General features: G+C 39.6%; 1 protein-coding gene and 1 long non-coding RNA gene across 5 annotated transcripts in view; one reads left to right on the top strand and one right to left on the bottom strand.

Annotated features, from left to right (window-relative positions):
- Positions 1 to 5,595: 5,595 nt before the first annotated feature.
- LOC143440943 (uncharacterized) lies at positions 5,596 to 17,753 on the top strand. Of its 4 annotated transcripts, none has more exons than XM_076927890.1 (5): positions 5,596 to 6,012; positions 7,760 to 7,848; positions 10,684 to 10,739; positions 13,193 to 13,319; positions 15,991 to 17,753. In XM_076927890.1, the coding sequence occupies exons 3-5, from the start codon at positions 10,710 to 10,712 to the stop codon at positions 17,595 to 17,597; spliced, it is 1,764 nt and encodes a 587-aa protein (XP_076784005.1). In that variant the 5' UTR covers positions 5,596 to 6,012; positions 7,760 to 7,848; positions 10,684 to 10,709; the 3' UTR covers positions 17,598 to 17,753. The 4 variants fall into 4 exon arrangements, with proteins under 4 accessions (XP_076784005.1, XP_076784003.1, XP_076784004.1 ...); XM_076927888.1 differs by having other exon boundaries at positions 5,630 to 6,012; positions 10,649 to 10,739; XM_076927889.1 differs by having other exon boundaries at positions 5,635 to 5,714; positions 10,649 to 10,739.
- LOC143440947 (uncharacterized) overlaps positions 13,426 to 18,047 on the bottom strand; it is a 13,003-nt gene continuing 8,381 nt past the window's right edge. The window contains exon 3 of the long non-coding RNA XR_013108246.1: positions 13,426 to 14,186. This is a non-coding gene — a long non-coding RNA (uncharacterized LOC143440947). The remainder of the gene's footprint in view (positions 14,187 to 18,047) is intronic.

Here is an 18,047-nt window from a genome sequence, read left to right as displayed (position 1 = left end):
CTTCAGATCTCCAACTTCTTTTTTATCTTTTTTGACTGCAGCAAATTTCTTTCTGATGGGCTGGTTCCACTCCCTGTTACCAGCTTTCCTCAGCAGATAGCCCATGGCTCTGGCATTTCAAACATCTTGGGGTCTCCAAGGCAACTTCAATGTTACAGCTTCTTGTTCCAGTGTATTGCTGTAGCACGAGGCACAACCTTAGGTATCTCTGGAACACAGTTTCTTTGTGCTCTCAGAAAACACTTTCCAGAAGATTTCTCCTCAGTGATGCTGGTGTCTTAATAACCACAAATGTCTTAGCTCCAGCTAACCAGCATCAATTGTCCCAGTAGTCTCCTTTTTCTTTTGACTATAAAGCCAGAGACATATGGCTGAAGCTGACAAGTTCTGCTGCTTGCAGGAGCTGGAACATGGTCCCCATGTTCTATTACATTATCACTAGTTCCTCTTTTGCAACTTCTTCACTGCCTAAAATTGGCTGTCCTGGATCTTGCTCTGTAGATTAACCTTGAATTTGAAAAGCAATCTGCATGCCTGTCTCCTGGGATTAAAGGTGTGTACCACCATGCCTGGATTTAAGCTTTTCTTCACCTAGAACTTGCTCTGTCTCAGGCTGGCCTTGAACTGAGAGATCTGCTTGGCTTTATCTTCTGGGATTAAAGGTGTATACCACCATGCCTGGATCTAAATTTAGCTGGCTAGGATCTGGCCCTGTTGAAGTTAGTGTGACCTTGTTGGAGTAAGTATGCCACTGTGGGTATGGGCCATAATTTCTAATAGTGGCACTCCCTGGGCAAAGTATATACAAAGCAACACAGCTACATAGAGAAACTCAGTCTCTAAAACAAAACATGTAAGAAACAATCAGGCAAGAAAGAAAATCAAAAGGACAGACAGAAAAGAAAGAAAGGAAGGAAGAAAAGAAGGGAGTAAGGAAGGAAGGAAAGAAGGAAGGAAGGAAGGAAGGAAGGAGGAAGGAAGGAAGGAAGAAAGGAAGGAAGGAAGGAAGGAAGGAAGGAAGGAAGGAAGGGAAGAAAGGAAAAAAGCCCCCAAAGTTTTGTGGGAATTCATTTTGAAATACTGAGAAAAATATGAAAGTATATACTCCAAACTCTAAAATAATATAGCTGCTGTAAACTGCTAGTAGACCATAATATAGGGAAAGGAGACTTGTGAGAGCCTCCCTCAGGCATGATGAATTGGAAATTGCCCCAGTCCTACACAATTGCTTGTTCTTAGTACTTTCTGCACAGTTATAGGTCTTTGCATTATCTACTACCAACTGTAAGAGGAAGCGTCCTTTACCAAAGACAAGAGTAGGACAAATTAATAATTACAAACACAAATATTTAGATGGAAGATGAACAACATGACCATTAACAAAACATCAGTTGGTTCTGCCCGTAGACTTAGCCATCCCTAACCTATGTTTTTAGACTATGTTTAGAGTACCAGGCATAAATTTCCTGCTATTGAGCAGGCCTCAAATCTGACAAGAAAGAGGTTAGTTATGCCCATAATGAGTGATGCCCATATTAAGTACACACATACTGGCTTGCAGGTTGGTACCGTAGGATGCAGGATCCAAACTACTGACAACTTTTCTCTGCCAGCAGCCCTCACAAGAACTTGCAGTGTTCCAAAGCCTAGCCAGCAGGGAGAATTTTACTGTACATTCAAGATTTCTCTCTCTATCTTGCAACCAAAATGTAGGTGTCTTCAACAATACCATGTACTTATGCTAATCAAAGAAGAGTACCTCTTTTCTTTAGAGTGCTTCTAGAACCTCCCTGACAAGTAAGATGACCAGTACCTGGTACGGTGTGCTTCATTTCATGGCCATGGTGTCTGGGACATTTACCCATGTGGGATACCTGTATTCATGGGTTTTATAATTATAGTTCCACTAACTGGTAACATAGTTAAGATTTCATAAGCTTTCCGTTTGGTTAACCCACTTACTAATCCTTTCTTCTTGATCCCATTTCAGATTAAATATGTAGCACACATTACCCAATGCCCCATTCTTTTATGGCACATGCGTTCTACTGTCCTCTTAATGTATAGATTAGTTTGGTTCCCATTTAGCTCATTCATGGACATCTCACTCAAGTTGACCTTTCAGCAGGCCACTCTCCTTACCATTACGCCACTACATATCTGAACCATTCTGCTTCCAGTATTCCCACTCTCTAATTTCATATCACCTGTATTCTATTATCCACCCTCTCTTCCTGCGTCTCTCCACTAATGGTCCAGTTCTAGCTTCTTGGCTTCAATAAGTAGTCTTACTTGAACATGCAAAACTGAATGTTTGAAGCTTGAGTACACATTTTCATTTACCCAAGTGTCAGTTGATGGATATCTATGTTGTTACCATTTCTTAGATACTGTCAATGAAATAGCAATGAACTGTTATGCCAGGAAACACTTGTAAACACCAAAACCCAGGAGCTGATTTCGATGTAATCAAATTAGGTCTCTATTTAAAGTTTAAGCTTGGGTTCCTCACCTGACACAGCAGGAAGGTAGAGCCCTGAGGCTAGTTTTAGGCAAATATTTATAGAGGCAGGAAGTGGGTATCTAGCCTTATATACATCTGACTGGGGGGCCATAATGGCCTTTCACATAACTGGCTGGTGTTGGGAGCCAAAACATAAACTTAACTTTTGTGGTTTCTTTGATTGGTAGTTGTGAGGAAGGGAAGTGCCAGAGGTAGGCTTGTAACATGGGGGTGTAGATTTGTTGGGGAATGAACTGGAAACTGGTGTTAGATGCAAGTCTTGTTGGAGGGTAATTTGGAAACTGATGTTAGACACAGGTTTTGTCGGGGAGTAACCTGGAAACTGATGGAGGAACCGACCAGTTATTTAACTTGAGTTCAACCTTAGGCCAGGTTTTCTAAGATGGAGTCTGAACCCAAAAGATCTGGTCTCTCAGAACATGATGGGCAAGTGATAAGTGATACGATGGAAAGACCTTGGAAGTTATGCCTGGGAGTGGATGTTGTATATCAGCATTCTCTGAGACTAAATCTTCCAAAAGAAGTTCCTTAAAATAGGGGAAATTAAAAGAGAGGTAAAGCAATTTAATGAGTGGACTTGAAATACTATATCCTACAAAGAAGCTCCTAAAACTCAGAAATAGATGACTTACTAGTTTCAGGAAGTTCAAGAAACTAGCAAAATTCACTAGTAACCTCCTGCATCAATCATATATAATTAGTAAGGACTGCTGATACTGTCAGACAAGATGAGCTTCCCAGAACATACTCAGACAAGACATGAAGCAGACAACACAGGACAAGCTGACTGGAGGAGGTAGTGAGTGACTTGAAAGACACACTTCCCACCTCAGATGAGCTGTCTGCAAGCTGTGCAGTGATCTCCAGGTTTGCAGCTTCATTAGCCCTTACCCTCACAGGAGGATAGGGTTGTCATTTCAGTCCTTCATGCTTCTATCAGTAACTGGTCACCCACACTCTTATAAGTCACCCCAGTAAAATTCACTGCTCCACTGGGATTTAGAGATGACGCAGTGATTAAGAACACTGTTCTTTCAAAGACTCACTTTGAATTCCCAGCACCCTCATATGGTCACTCAGTCTGTAACACCGACTCCAGGGCATCCAATGCCCTCTGCTAGCCTCTGCAAGCACCAGGAACACACATGGTAGAGAGACATTCCTGCAGAGAAAGCATCCCTAAAGAGGAAACCTAACAGAAATCTCACTGGTTAACCAAGTTGGACTTTATTGATTCCCAACTTTGGTTTTTTTTTTTTTTTTTTTTTTTTTTTTTTTTTTTTTTTGTTCTTTATCTGTGGTAACTAGATGATTGCCATTGTTTCCACAAGAATAGTGTCACATATCAGTGCTGAAATTGGGTCACAGAGTAGTTTTCCTTCATTTATTCTTTTTTTTTAGAACATCTAGACTAAATGCAAAAGTTTATTCTCTAGTTCTCCATCCCAGAGCCATTTTTGACCTCTGTGATAGTTATTTCTGGTTGTCAACTTGATTACATCTGGAATGAACTACAGTTCAAAAATGGAGGGCACACCTGTGATTCAGATCTTGAAGCTGGAAGACAGGTTTCTGACCTTAGCCCAGGCAAGGTAGTACCTGCCTTTAATTCCAGGAAACTGAGGCAGACAGATCTCTGAGTTCTAGGCCTCAGACAAAGCAAGTCTTAGATCCAGGCATGGTAGTATACACCTTTAATCTGGGCCACACCTTCTGCTGGAGTCCTACATAAGACCTATGGAAGAAGGAAGATTCATTCTTCTTCAACCACTTGCCGGCACATCTCTAGAAACCTACTTCCACAGAAGACCAGCTTAAACAACTAGCTTCGTGAGACTGAGCAGTCTTGGACTTCCCACTCACAGCTTCCCTTTTGGATTACAAACTGTAAGTCATTACAAGAAATTTCCTTTATACACACACGGATATATATGTATATACATATAAATACATACATATGTATATGTATATGTATATGTATATGTATATGTATATGTATATGTATATGTATATGTATATGTATATGTAGAGAGAGAGAGATTCCATAAGTTCTGTGACTAGAGAATCCTAACTAAAACAGAAGTTGGTACCAGGATTGGTTCTAGAGGAGCAGACTTATAAGAATTAATGTTTTAAGAATCTGGAATTGGTTTAATAATTTTCCAGCACCTTCTACATTCACCAGCACCTTTAACTGCTTGAAATCTCTCCAGACACTCTGTCTCCTGGGAGCTCGGAGAATATAGAAGGCCTATGGTGGAAACTATATTTCAAACTTAAAAAAAGCAAATGCCTTTGATTATCTTGATCCATCAGCTGTGGCTGGCAATGAATCAGGTGACCCAGTATATGAAGTTTTCTACAATTTGGGGGAAAATAAGAAAACTGAATTTGCATCACAGCTCTGAATTTTGATTACTGTAGTTTTTTTTTTTTTTTTTTTTTTTTTGTAGTGGTCTCGGTAGTAGACAGGTTTCTTGATAAGGACTGAAGACTAAGCTTATCTGTGGGCAGAAGAGAAAATGTTTAGATTATGCTGGTTTAGTAAAGTCTGTTTTGTCTCAAAGCACTTTTATCTTGAGTCACAGGAGACAAACGTGAGTTAGGAAAATGGCAAGACCACCATCTAGTGGTGAAAGCCATGCAGCTCCGGCTAAATTCACTGATTTCTCGAGACAACTATTTCTTCCAAGTTCTTTAAATGTCTCTCCCCAAGTCAAATTTTCAGGGTTTGGTTTTGACTTGTCATTTTTCTGTGTTAGGAATGGGACTCTGGCTTTCTGAATTCAGCCTGTTGTTGTTTGGGACAAGTATGTAACTCACAGGTTGGTAGTCCAGTCGAGGTGTTAGGCAGTCCTATCTTTTATCTGAAGGGTTTAGAACTCAGTATGGGGGTCAGATGTCGGGAGGCAACATCCTCTCAGATCCAGTTCTGGTCTACGCTGACCTGACGGCAAACTTTTGGGGAGTCTGTGTAGAGCGGGTCTCCAGAGAAGCTTGACAGTTGGAGCTCCGTGGAAGGGAGGCTGAGACTGAGGGGGAGGGACCTGTCTCCGGTGGGGTGGGGGGGTGGGGCCACTCACCGGAAACAGAGGTTGGGGACAGTAGATGGGTGTGGAGGAAGTGTGTCGGGTGGAGCGGGGGTTAGAGGAGTGACGTGATAGCTGGGACTGTTCTTTAGTGAGCCTAGGTAAGTTGACCGAGGAGCCAAAACCAAAAGTAGCAAGGACCTCTTCCTCGAGGAACTCGCTGGCCTTCACCGTGGGGCATCGTGCGCTGCAGACCTGGGATCAGAGGACACGGCAGAGGTTTCGAGGGGAAGCGAAAACTCCCCTGAGCCTCAGGTGTCGCGCAGGGCATCCTGGGAGATCCTGGGAGAGCCGGCAGTCAGCAGCCCAACCGGTGGAACCGCAGCCCAGTGGGGAAGGGCTATAACCTCCCAGATTAGAAGAACTGAGGGGCTGGGAAAAGGCAGGAATCGAACAGGGGTGAGATTTTTTCCTCTGCTACTCATAAAGATGACAGCTCTCAAATATCTGCTCTGCATGTCTTACCCGTTGTCCATAGATGTTAGACCATACTAAGTTGATGAATACTGATTTTTTTCATTGATTCTCGTCAAATATTTTTTATAAAAGCACTCTAGTAGAGTATTTGAATTTATCTGTTGCTATTTGCAAACGTGTTTTGTTTGTTTTTATTTTGTTCTTGCTACTTTGGTATGATAGGACTATGCTCCTGCAATTTCTATTAGTCCGCGCTAACTTCTTTGTTATACTTGGGGACTTGGCACCCCTGGAGAGGTTTTACATATCAGTAATGAAAGGAACTGTAAGGATTTTTTTTTTTTTCTTTTTTTGAGAGCAAGGGCATCTTTGCAGTCAGGAGCAAAAGGAATACAACAAAGTCATACCACACAACAAACATCGTGCAAGAGATGTATTAGGGATAAACTATGTGTTAGGGATAGCTACTCTGAAAGGGAAGACAGATGGTAGGCTAGGTGGAGGGGTGGGTGTTTATAGTGTCTTTGGAGCATGTGAAATGAAGTACTGGAAAAGAACAGTGGGTCCTGAATATTGCTTGGCTATTAAAGCTGGAACACTATAGTCTGATAAAACTGAGTAATGAAGGGCTTTCCTGGTTTTAAGGCCCTGGAAGCACAGGAATGGCTAGCTGCCCCTCACACCCTCCACCCCACCCCCAGGCTTCCCTAAGAACCATAACCATCTTTTTCAGCCCCTTGGGTCAGAAAATGGCCAAGCCGCTGCCCTAGAGGGAAAAAAAAATGCCCATGATCAAGCTACAAAATCTCTCTAATTCCAGGCCACACTAGAACAGGGTGATTTTGAGCCGGGCGGTGGTGGCGCATGCCTTTAAGCCCAGCACTTGGGAGGCAGAGGCAGGCAGATTTCTGAGTTCGAGGCCAGCCTGGTCTACAGAGTGAGTTCCAGGACAGCCAGGACTACACAGAGAAACCTTGTCTCGAAAAACCAAAAAAAAAAAAAAAAAAAAAAAAAAAAAAAAAGGAATGCATGTATATCAGATTGAATCCAAAAGTATGTTTTTGTGAATTCCACGTTAATATCTAAAACTTTTTAATCCACCCTTAGTTTTCCATCGGAGACATACGCACTCTGTGACGTAAATACAGAATTTTGATGTAAGGGATTGGTGGCATACACCTTTAATCCCAGCACTGGGGAGACTGAGTCAGGAAGATCTCAGGGTGGGCGATGTTTGGACACCACTGGGAGGACTTTCAACAGAAACTGGATGTTGCAAAAATGTATCACACTGGATTCCGTGGGTGAAAACAGGTTGCTTGCTGCCACCCTTCCTCCTGCTCTGGACTCCTGACAAAATTAGTCTGCATGTGTGTGACCTGTATGTGTAGGGGTCTCAATCCTCAGAAAAGAAAAATATGAAATAGTCTCTCCTCATTGGGTAGCTTGCTTTATTTAGGAGGCATAAGTTCAGAACTTCATTAGTGTGGAACATTCTCATTCCAATCACTCAGTCTCATCGCTACCCATAAGTTTTCAAGGAGGTGTGATTGGAAGTGAGGTTCAAGATAGCCTAACTGAAAATGTTTTCTAAATATTTTTCAGTATTCTGACACTGACATTTGGGGAATCATTAAAGAGTCTTCAATTTTGTTTCTCTTTATCTACTGAGCACAGTACTGTGCTAGGAATCCAAGTGCTTTCTGAAGAATCTCTTTCTCATGTGCAGGGCTCACTGATCACCCAGACCTGCTCACCTGTCGAACAGAATAGAGACCTGGAAAGTGGAGAGGGAGGAGACAGTGGCTAAGGATCCAGGTATGTTGGAGGATTGGTGAAGGGATGGCAAGGGGTTCCAGTGACTGCAAGTGGGACATGAAATCAGTTTTGTCACGTTCTGTTTCACTAGAAATAATTCTGGAGACTTACACTGAGAAAAATCTTCTCAGGATTAGCCTATTGTAGAGATAAGAAGACTTTCTACAGTAGAACTGAAACAAGGAGGCAATAAGCTTTTACGTGACTATGCATGCAAGTGTTGCTGTCCTTATTCCATGCACATCACTGATCATGTCTTCAGAAATGGTTTTCATTTCAGCAATTTTAATGTATTATAAAATGATAAATACTTCTAGATGTAATGTTTAATGGTTTTTGGAGCAAGAACAGCAGGCACTGCTAACTGCTGAGCTATCTCTCTATCCTACTTTAAGTGTTATTTATATGAGTAGCAATAATAGAAAATGGTATTAAAGCATTCTAATTGTTTTTACATAGGTAATGTAAAAATCTTTATACAGGCATTTCTTATTAATAATTTTTCTCTTAGTTGGTGTTGTATGTTTGTGTGAATTCCTATACATAAAAATATAGTCTACTCAATTTCTATTTTTTCAGGGATGTATTGGATAGCCACATGTTGGACTATCTCTGGAGAAGACTTTTTCTCCAGTTCTCAGAATTCTTTAGTGTATGACTAGGGTTGAGGTCTAGTGATCTTTTCTCCCTGCCATATTAGCATCTCTCATGGTGTTGCCCTTGTTCAGCTCATGTTTAGACAATCGTGTTTGTAAGATTTTAAGTACGTAGCTTTTCTGACATTTCTATGAGACACAATTCCAGAGCAAATACCCTGTTTCCTCTGGCTCTTAAAATATTCTCTTCTGCTGCCATCTCCCCTCCTCCTGTCACCCATTCCTCCAGCCCTCTTTTCAGTGATTCCCTAAGCCTTAGCTACAGGACTTGTGTTTTATGTGTAAGTTGTGGCTCAGCATTACAACTCTGCATTTTGACTGGTATGATTTTCTATGTAGTCTCCATGTGTTCCAAAAAAGACCTTTCCTTGATGAGTGGCAAGGAGAACATTTATATATTGCAATTTCAATAACTATATGGAGTTCTGTTTGGGATTATGCCAGCTTAGTAAATTACTGGTTGTAGCTTCTACTCCAAGATCTATGACTTGATAAGCCCTAGGGAAACTGTCTCGGTTTCCAGTACTAAATATGATTTCCCACTTGTTGAGGTCTCAGGTCCAATTAGAAGCTGTTGGTTACTGCCAAGGTATGTGTGCCACTCTTGCATTCCTTAGGTTATCATGAAGTGCAGATCATTGTTATGGTTCATTGATGTCATTGCTGGGTAGCACTGTTGGTTGGCTCTCTCCTTTGGAAACTTGCCTATTGCTTCCTAGTATCATGAAAGCTAGTCCCCAGGGAGGATGCCTTAATGTCAGATCCATCTTGACACCTCTGGGTTCTATATCTGAATTGTATGGCATCTTTAACAATAGAACCTCACTATCTACTTCTGGGAGAGAACCAAAGGCAACATCAATAGCCTATGATGTTTTGGAAATCTCTTGGATAGCTGCGACCAACAATTTAAAAGAAGCCATCTCATGCTTGATATTGGTAGTTTTATTTTAAATCTGGCTCTTATAGGGACCATTATTAACCCAGATGGGAAGCTTTCATATATATACTAAATGTATGTGTATATACAGACATGTATTGTAGACATTTTTCATGGTTGGTTATATGACTCCTCCTTACTTTTCAGACATCCTTATTTTACCATTTTCTTTTTTGTTTATATTTGTTTCTTAAATCGCTACTCCTGTTTTTCCATTTTCCCTTTAAGATCACTTTTCCCTATAATCACCTATTATTCCCCCACATCCCACTGTCATCTGCGTTTACTTTTCTGGTTACTGTAGTTACTCCAGGTTTCGAACTCACATCTAAAGGGTTGGAGCTAGGAACTTTCTATGAGAGAACATGCAATGTCTGTCTTTCTAGGTCTGGCTTAGCTCACTCATAATCATTTCTAGGTCTATCCATTTATCTGAAAATCTGAGTTCAATTTTCATTACAGCTGTATAATATTTCATAGTGTATATGTACCACATTTTCACTATCCATTTGTCAATTGAAGGATATTTAGGTTGTTTCAATTTGTAGCTATTGTGAATATAGCAGCAGTGAACACGAGTGAGCACATATCTGTGGAATAGGATGTTCAGTTCTTTGAGCATATGTCAAGGAATAGAACAGCTGGGTCATGTGCTAGATGTATTTAACTTGAGAATTTTTTTGTTTAATTGAGGATCCTCTATAATGATTTCCAGAGGGGTTACATTTTTTTTTTTGTTCATAGGTATTTTTTTTATGCCTTGTGATTTTGTCTTTTGTTCTTCCTGGCTGGGATATTGATAGAATTCTTCTTCCTTCTCTGAGAGAATTGTAGTTTATTTTCTTTTCTGTGAGTGGCTATTGTCATTTACCTGGTGGATAATTCCTCTGATTCTTCTGTATATGCTTAACCTGTAAGTTTCTATGTCCTGTGCTACTATGTGAAATCAATTGTGTTACTCTGTTACTATATTCAAATATATTTATGTCTCCATTAATTTTGAGAGAGTATTTTCTTTATACAATATATGGTTGATAATGGTTTTCTCTCCACACGTTAAATGTCTTTCCATGCTCTCCTGCCTTTGGGGTCACTGACAAGACACCAGGAGTATTTTGTTGCTTGGGTCTCTTCATGTAGTATGACATTGTGCATAGCATTCAGTATTAATTTTATTTTCCTGTTTGATATCTTGATATTAAAGGGCCACTCACCAGCTATTCATTGTTCTTCAAATAGAAATCAAAGAAGAGAAACAGCAAGAAATGGCTGATTCTTCAGTCAACGTGTCCCAGGTCTGTGTTCATGTCCACTCTTTTTCTAAAAGTGTTATAATTTGAGACATTGCAAGCCTTTAATTTTCTGCTTTTGATAATTTTTTTTAACTTTATCATAAAACATATTGTAAACAAACAAAATCACTTACTGAAATTAACTAACCTGATGACAATACACCTCAGTGTACTTTTACGCAGTTATAGTAGTATTTGGGAAAGAAGCTCTGGAGCTTTGAGTGTGATTTTATGTTTTCAGTATCAAATATATGTTTATGAACTGCTCTACCACTAAAACATGTTACAGAAGTAGAACTAGAAAAGAAATTAGCTTCAGATTCTTTTTAATAGCTGGTAGTCATTACTTGCATTCAGTTGTACCTGAATCCCTGATATTTAAATGTTTCGTGTTTTCTTTTCTGCATGTTCTGCTTTGCTCCCGTGTACACTGTTCCCATAGATATGTTATTGGCTAGATTCTGCATATCACCTCACTTAGTTTTACACATTCTAAGTCCAACCATTTTCCTGCTAATTTTTATTATAGTTTTCTCTTTAGCAGAATCGTATTTTACTTTATATGTGTCCATTTTCATTATCCATTTATCTGTGGACTAACAATTAGATTGATTCCAATTCTGTCCTATGGTGAATAAGGCAGCAGTGTGCATGGGGTATAAATATCTCTTGAGTGGGCTGTGGACTTTGTGGGATATATCCATAGAATTGAAATAGCCAGCCATAATGTGATTGCATCTCTAAATATTTGAATAATCTCCAAACTGATTTTCACAATGGCTGAATTAGTTTTCAAACATCACCCCCCCACACACACACAGATATATACACACACCCAAAGAGTGAATAAGCATATCTTTTTCTCCACATTCTTTCTAACATTTGTTGTCAGATTGATTGACAGCCAGTCTGCCTGGAGGCATTATTTCAAAGTGCTTTTTCTTTGCACTGCCATGACAGCATTTTTAGAGATTTTATAGTCATTTTTAAGTATTTATTGACCATTTTTGTTCTCTGTTCAAAGTGTCAGTTCAGGTAATTTGCCCATTTGTTGATTGACGGTTTTATTTCATTGGTGTTTAGTTTCTGTAATTCTTAGTAAATTCTGGATATTAGCTGCAATCCAGAGTGTTACTGGTACAGATTTTCTCCCATTCTGTGGGTGTCCATGTGCCCTGCTCATTATTCCCTTTTCTAGACAGAATGTTTATATTCATGTTGTCCCATCTGTTGATACTTGGGATTAAATTCTGTGCTGTTGGTGTTCTTTCTATTCAACAAGTTCTTGCCCATCCCAGTATCATGTGGCTGGTGCAGATTTTGTTTTTGTTTTTTTATCTGCTTGACAGTGTCTCATATTTTAAAATTAATTCCATATATTACTTGATTTTTTTCTGTTAGTGTTAAAATGGCTAGTATGTAGTATTGAAACACTTCTCCTTACAGTGGAAAAAAGCCAACACTGTTTCATAATGAACTTAATCATGTATTCTGCCTTCCATATCTATCTTTAACTCCGTAATGTTGTGCATTGGACCTAGAGTTTAAACATCCCGACCTAGCATTGTAGAACAGAATCTTTAAGGCCCCAGTACAAACTGGATTGATTAGTGTCAGTATTCTAGGATTATCTTGAGGTATAGCATTTCAAAGCACATTTCCACATCATGACTTTTTCTTGCCAGACATATACACTGTGATGCTCTGGGATATAAACACAGTACCATAACAGATAGATAAACGTGTTCAAACCCGAAATGTATGTCTTACTTCATGGATATGCTTGTGAGACTGTTGCAGTAAATCTCCTGCCCATAGGGAGTCCATAGAATAAAGACACAAGTCAATAAATATCACATGAATGCTGCATGCCTAGATTGGGCAGATTTACCATTAAACTACACTATTCCCTGGCTATGAGAGCTCTTAACAACTTGCGGTTTCCTAGGTCAAGGTCTCCTTCGTCTTCCCCTCCTTCCACCAACTGTCAACTCCCCTGCTTCCACCAACTCTAACTCCTCTGCTTCCAACAACTCCAACTCCTCTGCTTCCACCAACTGCCAACTCTTCTGCTCCAACGGCTCTCCTCCTCTTATCCCCTTTCCCTGCCTCTGGCTCCTCCCACTCCTCTTCCACTGCCCAATCACTGGCTGTCGCCTTTATTTAACAAATTTGATTGGACAGAAGGGTTACAAGATTCACTCCTCCTTCACAGCCCCTCCCAGGAGTGGAATTACCATGACAACAAGAGGCTAGGGCTATCCACCACATGAGACTATTGTTTAATCCTGTTTTCATAGAGTTAGAACATGTATTATGGAGTGTAACTATGTTAGAAATCATCTGATTAAGTAACTGTCATTGGTCATCTACATCCAAAATTTACTTAAGTCTCCATCTGTTCAGAAACCACTCTCCCATATAGCACATATTCAAATTATATTTTATTGTTTCAGGATATGTTGACATTCAGGGATGTGACTGTGGACTTCTGCCAGGAAGAGTGGGAATGCCTGGACTCTGCTCAGAGGGCTTTGTACATTGATGTGATGTTGGAGAATTACAGCAACCTTGTGTCTGTCGGTGAGAACATTTTGCTTAAAGGACTCCCAACTGATACTTTATATGTTATTATAGATCATAAACTCTCTGTTAAGCTGTCTTGGAAACAACAGGAGACTAGGAAATGTTTGGTAGTAGAAAAAAAATTTATTATGGTGTTTGTTTTATCTTTCCAGTTTTCATTTTAGTAGACTCATGCCTCCTTCAGTTCTATTTCAACATGTATTCAGAAACTCAGCAATGTATATTTGTACCATCTCTTTTTTCCCTTTTTTCCTTCTATAGAAAACAGATTCTTACATAATATATACTGATTAGAATTTCCCCTCCCTCTACTACTGTTCCTCCTGCACTCCCTCCACTCAATATCCACCCACTTTCTGTCTCTCATTAGAAAAGAACACGGTTTTAAGAGATAATGACCAAGACTAACAAAATAACATATAATAATGTAAAGCAAAATCCATCATATTGAAGTAAGACAAAGTAACCCAACAGAAGTAAAGGATTCCTAAAAACAGCCACGGGAATCAGAGAACCATTCATTCTCACACTCAGAAGTCATATAATACTAAGCTGAAAGCTATAGTATATATGCAGAGGACCATGTACAGACCCATGTAAGCCCTGTGCCTCCTACTTCAGTCCCTGTGAGTTCATTTGCTCTTGCCTAGTTCATTCAGAGGGTCTTATCCTGCTGTCCTCCATCTCACCTGGCTTATACTTTTTGCCTCGTCTTCATGGTTCCTTGAATTCTGAGAGGAGGGATTTGATGGAGCCCTCCATGTAGATGCTCTCTCCTCCTGCTGTTTGGCTTTGGACCCGTGCATCTGTTCCCATCTGTAGCTGGAGGAAGCTTCTCTCATGATGGCTGAATAAGGCACTGATCTATAAGTACAGTGGAATATCATTAGGAGTTATTTAGTTTATACTTCTATTTCTCCTATGAGTAGTGTTTGGTTTTGTCCTAGGTTTCTGGGCTGTCTAGGCTCTGGTCCTTGGTTATGCAAGCAATTTGGGTATGACTTTCATCTTTTGGAGTTAGCCTTAACTCATATCAGACATTGGTTGGCTACTCCCACAATTTCTGTTCCACCATTGCTGTGCATATCTTGTGGGCAGGACAGATTGTAGGTCACAGGTTTTGTAGATGGTTGCAGCCATATCTTAAAGCTCCATTTCATTATTGCATTTGAAATAGTTTTAATTGTGAGAAAAACTCAAGATGTGCAAAAAGAATTTTTTTCCCTAATTATACTGAAGATCTGATTGGACATAGCATTTGGAAAATTATTCCTAGATTTCTCTATTTTGTCTTCTCTTCATATACTGAATAGAGTACTGTGTTAGACGTCTGTGTCCTTTCTAAGAATTCTTGCATGGGTCATGGGCTGCTTCACAGAACACATGGATTATATTATATTAAAGGTAGTAGATCTGGCCACCTGTCTGGGGCAAATGAGAGTACCCTGAGATGTGGAGAAGATATGGTAGCCATAATCAAGGTGGGCAAAAGAATGAGTGGGACAATGGGAAACAGTGATGGCTTCAAGTGAAAAAGAAAGAAAGAGCTGAAGATGGCTTTTCTATATTCAGATCCAAGTAAAAGGGCTTCCCGATCATTTAATTTACAGTGTGTCATGCCTGTTGTAACTGTTAGAAGAGGTTATGCCTTAGTGCACCTAAACTGTGGTGACTTAGTACTAGTATAAAATGCAATTTTATTTACCTATGCTGACATGTGAGTCCATGAAGTAGCATTATTCTGTAATTGCCTGCCTTATATGTAGGTATTCATTCATATTACATCCTTCATTTTCTTCTCAGTGGAAGATACATAGACACCCTTCTGGAAGATTATCTCAGGAGTCAGTGTAGAAAGTTCACTTAAGAGCAGCTATATAAGGAAAGTTAAGAAACACAGCAGTGCATGTGCCAGGGTAGGGTAGATACCCAATAGTGGGCCTCTACTCTCTCAGAGCTGAAGGGGAGGGGAAATGGGGGAAGGGACTGTGGGAGGGAGACACGGGGGTAGACACACATTAGGATGTAAAGTAAATAAGGAAATAAATAAACACCAATCAAATTGACAGCTAGAGGAAAGAAAGAAAGAAAGAAAGAAAGAAAGAAAGAAAGAAAGAAAGAAAGAGACAAACAAAGACAGACAGTAGTGTGTGGAGCTCAAATAATGCAGGAAAGAAATAAGCAATAGCTGCCCATTGCATCCCTCACTCAAATCATCTAGAGCCTCTGCTATATGGCAGAATTGCGACTACTTTTGAAGAATCTCCACCCACCTTAGAAAAAAAATAGCCCTTGGTGCTTTTAACTAAGCCTTTAATATTCCAACAAACTGGGTTCCTGAATGGGAATCATTATTTGTTGTACATTAGTTTACACAAGTGTTGTGAATCTGAATTATTTAAAAATAGGCACATATATTCTAAATATAATCTCTCACTGAGTCCCATCCCAAAGCTACATACTGATTTCTCAATTGTTTGTTTCATCTGCTTGGAAGACTGTTACTCTGTTTTTCTGAGAATACATACAATTAGAGTGAAAGAAAAATGTCAACTTCCACAGCTCTGTGCTAAGTACTTCTCCTAAAAGAGAACATAGGAAGACAGTCATTTCTCAAATGTTTAAATTTGGGACAAGCCCTACTAATCTTAATTGTACTCATTTTCAGAGAACTACTGCATATGTGATACTGTCTGTCAACATCTGAAGACCGAAAAGGAGTCTTGTCAGTGTAATGAGCTTGGTGAAATGCTTCATGAACCCTCCAACTCTGCACTTTATAAAAGAAGTGACACTACAGAAACCTCTAATAACTACAGATGCTGTAATGACTGGGATGCCTCTGTTGATTTGTCAGACTCAGATAGACTTAAAAGGATGCACACTGGAGAAGAACGTCATGAATCTAAACACCGTGAGAAATCTCTAAATTTGTGTTCCAACATGACTCAAGATCAGAGACTCTACACTGAAGAGACAGAGCACAGACAGGAAAAATATGATGACCATTTCAGCTCTACATACAGTCCCATGCAACAAACAGTCTACATTGGAGAGAATCCACACAAGTGTGTGAAATATGGGAAATGTTTCAGTATTGCATCAAGCCTCAGTGTACAGCAGAGAATGGATACTGGAAACAAACCTTACAAGTGCAATGTTTGTGACAAATCCTTTACGCAGTGCTCAAGTCTTAAAACACATCGAAAAACACATCAAAGACTTCGTGCTGGGACAAAACCTTACACATGTAATGACTGTGGAAAGTCATTTTCTTATTTGTCAGCACTTAAAAGCCATCAGAAAAGGCATACTGGAGAGAAGAGGTACAAATGTAAGGAGTGTGACAAATCCTATGCCTACCGTACTGGTTTGAAGAGACATCAGAAAATCCATACTGCAAAGGAACATTATAGTTGTCAACACTGTGGCAAGGTCTTTCATCAGCTCTCACACTTTAAAAGCCATTTCACACTCCATACTGGAGAGAAGCCTTACAAATGCAATGAGTGTCACAGATCCTTTCCCCACTATGTATTCTTTAGAAGGCATAAGAAGAATCATTCTCTACAGAAATCACACAAATGCAAAGAATGTGGTAAGTCCTTTTTTATATTGTCACATCTTAAAACTCATTATAGAATCCATACCGGTGAGAAGCCTTACAAATGTACAGAATGTGACAAATCCTTTACTCAGTACTCACATCTTCGAAGACATCAAAGAATTTATACTGGAAAGAAACTTTACAGATGTGACATATGTGACAAATGGTTTACTATGGCTTCAAGTCTTAGCAGACATCAGAAAATCCATATTGAACCAAAAACTTACAAATGCAAGGAGTGTGACATATTCTTTACCCACTACTCAAGTCTTAGAAGACATCAGAAGGTTCATACTGGAGAAAGACATTATACATGTAAACAGTGTGGCAAATCTTTTACTAGGGCCTCAACTCTTAGAACACATCAAAGAATTCATACTGGAGAAAAACCTTACAAATGTAGTGAATGTGACAAATCCTTTACACAGGCCTCACAACTTAGAACACATCAGAGAGTTCATACTGGAGCGAGACCTTATGTGTGTAAAGAATGTGGCAAATCACTTACTACATGTGCAATTCTTCGAGCACATCAGAAAATTCATACTGGTGAGAAGCCTTACAAATGTGAGGTATGTGGCAAATCCTATATCCAGTACTCACATCTTAAAAGACATCAGAAAGTTCATACTGGAGAGAAACATAAAATTGTAAATAATGTGGCATAACATTCATCCAGTATTCTCTCTGCATTCAAATCCTAACATTATACATACTAGAAATGTAAGTGTAAGAAACATGGAAAGCCTTTAATAAGGTTTTAAATCTTAGAATGTATCACGAAGTTTCTCAAAATAAAATTTCCAAATGTAATTATGTAAAAACCTGTTTGTTTTCTCTTTTCTGTGTATGTGTGTGTGTGTGTGTGTGCGCACGCACTTGTATCTCTGTGTGCTACATGTATGACTGGTACCTGTGGAGGCCAGATCCCCTGAATCCGGAGTTAGAGACAGTCGTGAGCTGTTATTTGTGTGTTGGAAATTGAACCCAACACGTAAGAACAGACACTGCTTTTAACGTCTAATGGTGCTTTTATCCTTCTAATCACTGGGAAAAGCTGTAAGAAAACCATTTGGTCTTGTTCCACATCCAAAAATTCATGATTCTAGGCAAGTTTG

The sequence above is a fragment of the Arvicanthis niloticus genome, chromosome 30 (genome assembly GCF_011762505.2).
Source record: "Arvicanthis niloticus isolate mArvNil1 chromosome 30, mArvNil1.pat.X, whole genome shotgun sequence".
Classification (NCBI taxonomy): domain Eukaryota; kingdom Metazoa; phylum Chordata; class Mammalia; order Rodentia; family Muridae; genus Arvicanthis; species Arvicanthis niloticus.
This window is presented reverse-complemented; position numbering and strand designations above follow the sequence as displayed.

Coding starts and splice junctions, on each gene's coding strand:
- LOC143440943 (XM_076927890.1), top strand. CDS start 10,710: ATGGCTGATTCTTCAGTCAACGTGTCCCAG. Junction 10,740..13,192: donor CTTCAGTCAACGTGTCCCAG/GTCTGTGTTCAT, acceptor TTATTGTTTCAG/GATATGTTGACATTCAGGGA. Junction 13,320..15,990: donor CAGCAACCTTGTGTCTGTCG/GTGAGAACATTT, acceptor ACTCATTTTCAG/AGAACTACTGCATATGTGAT.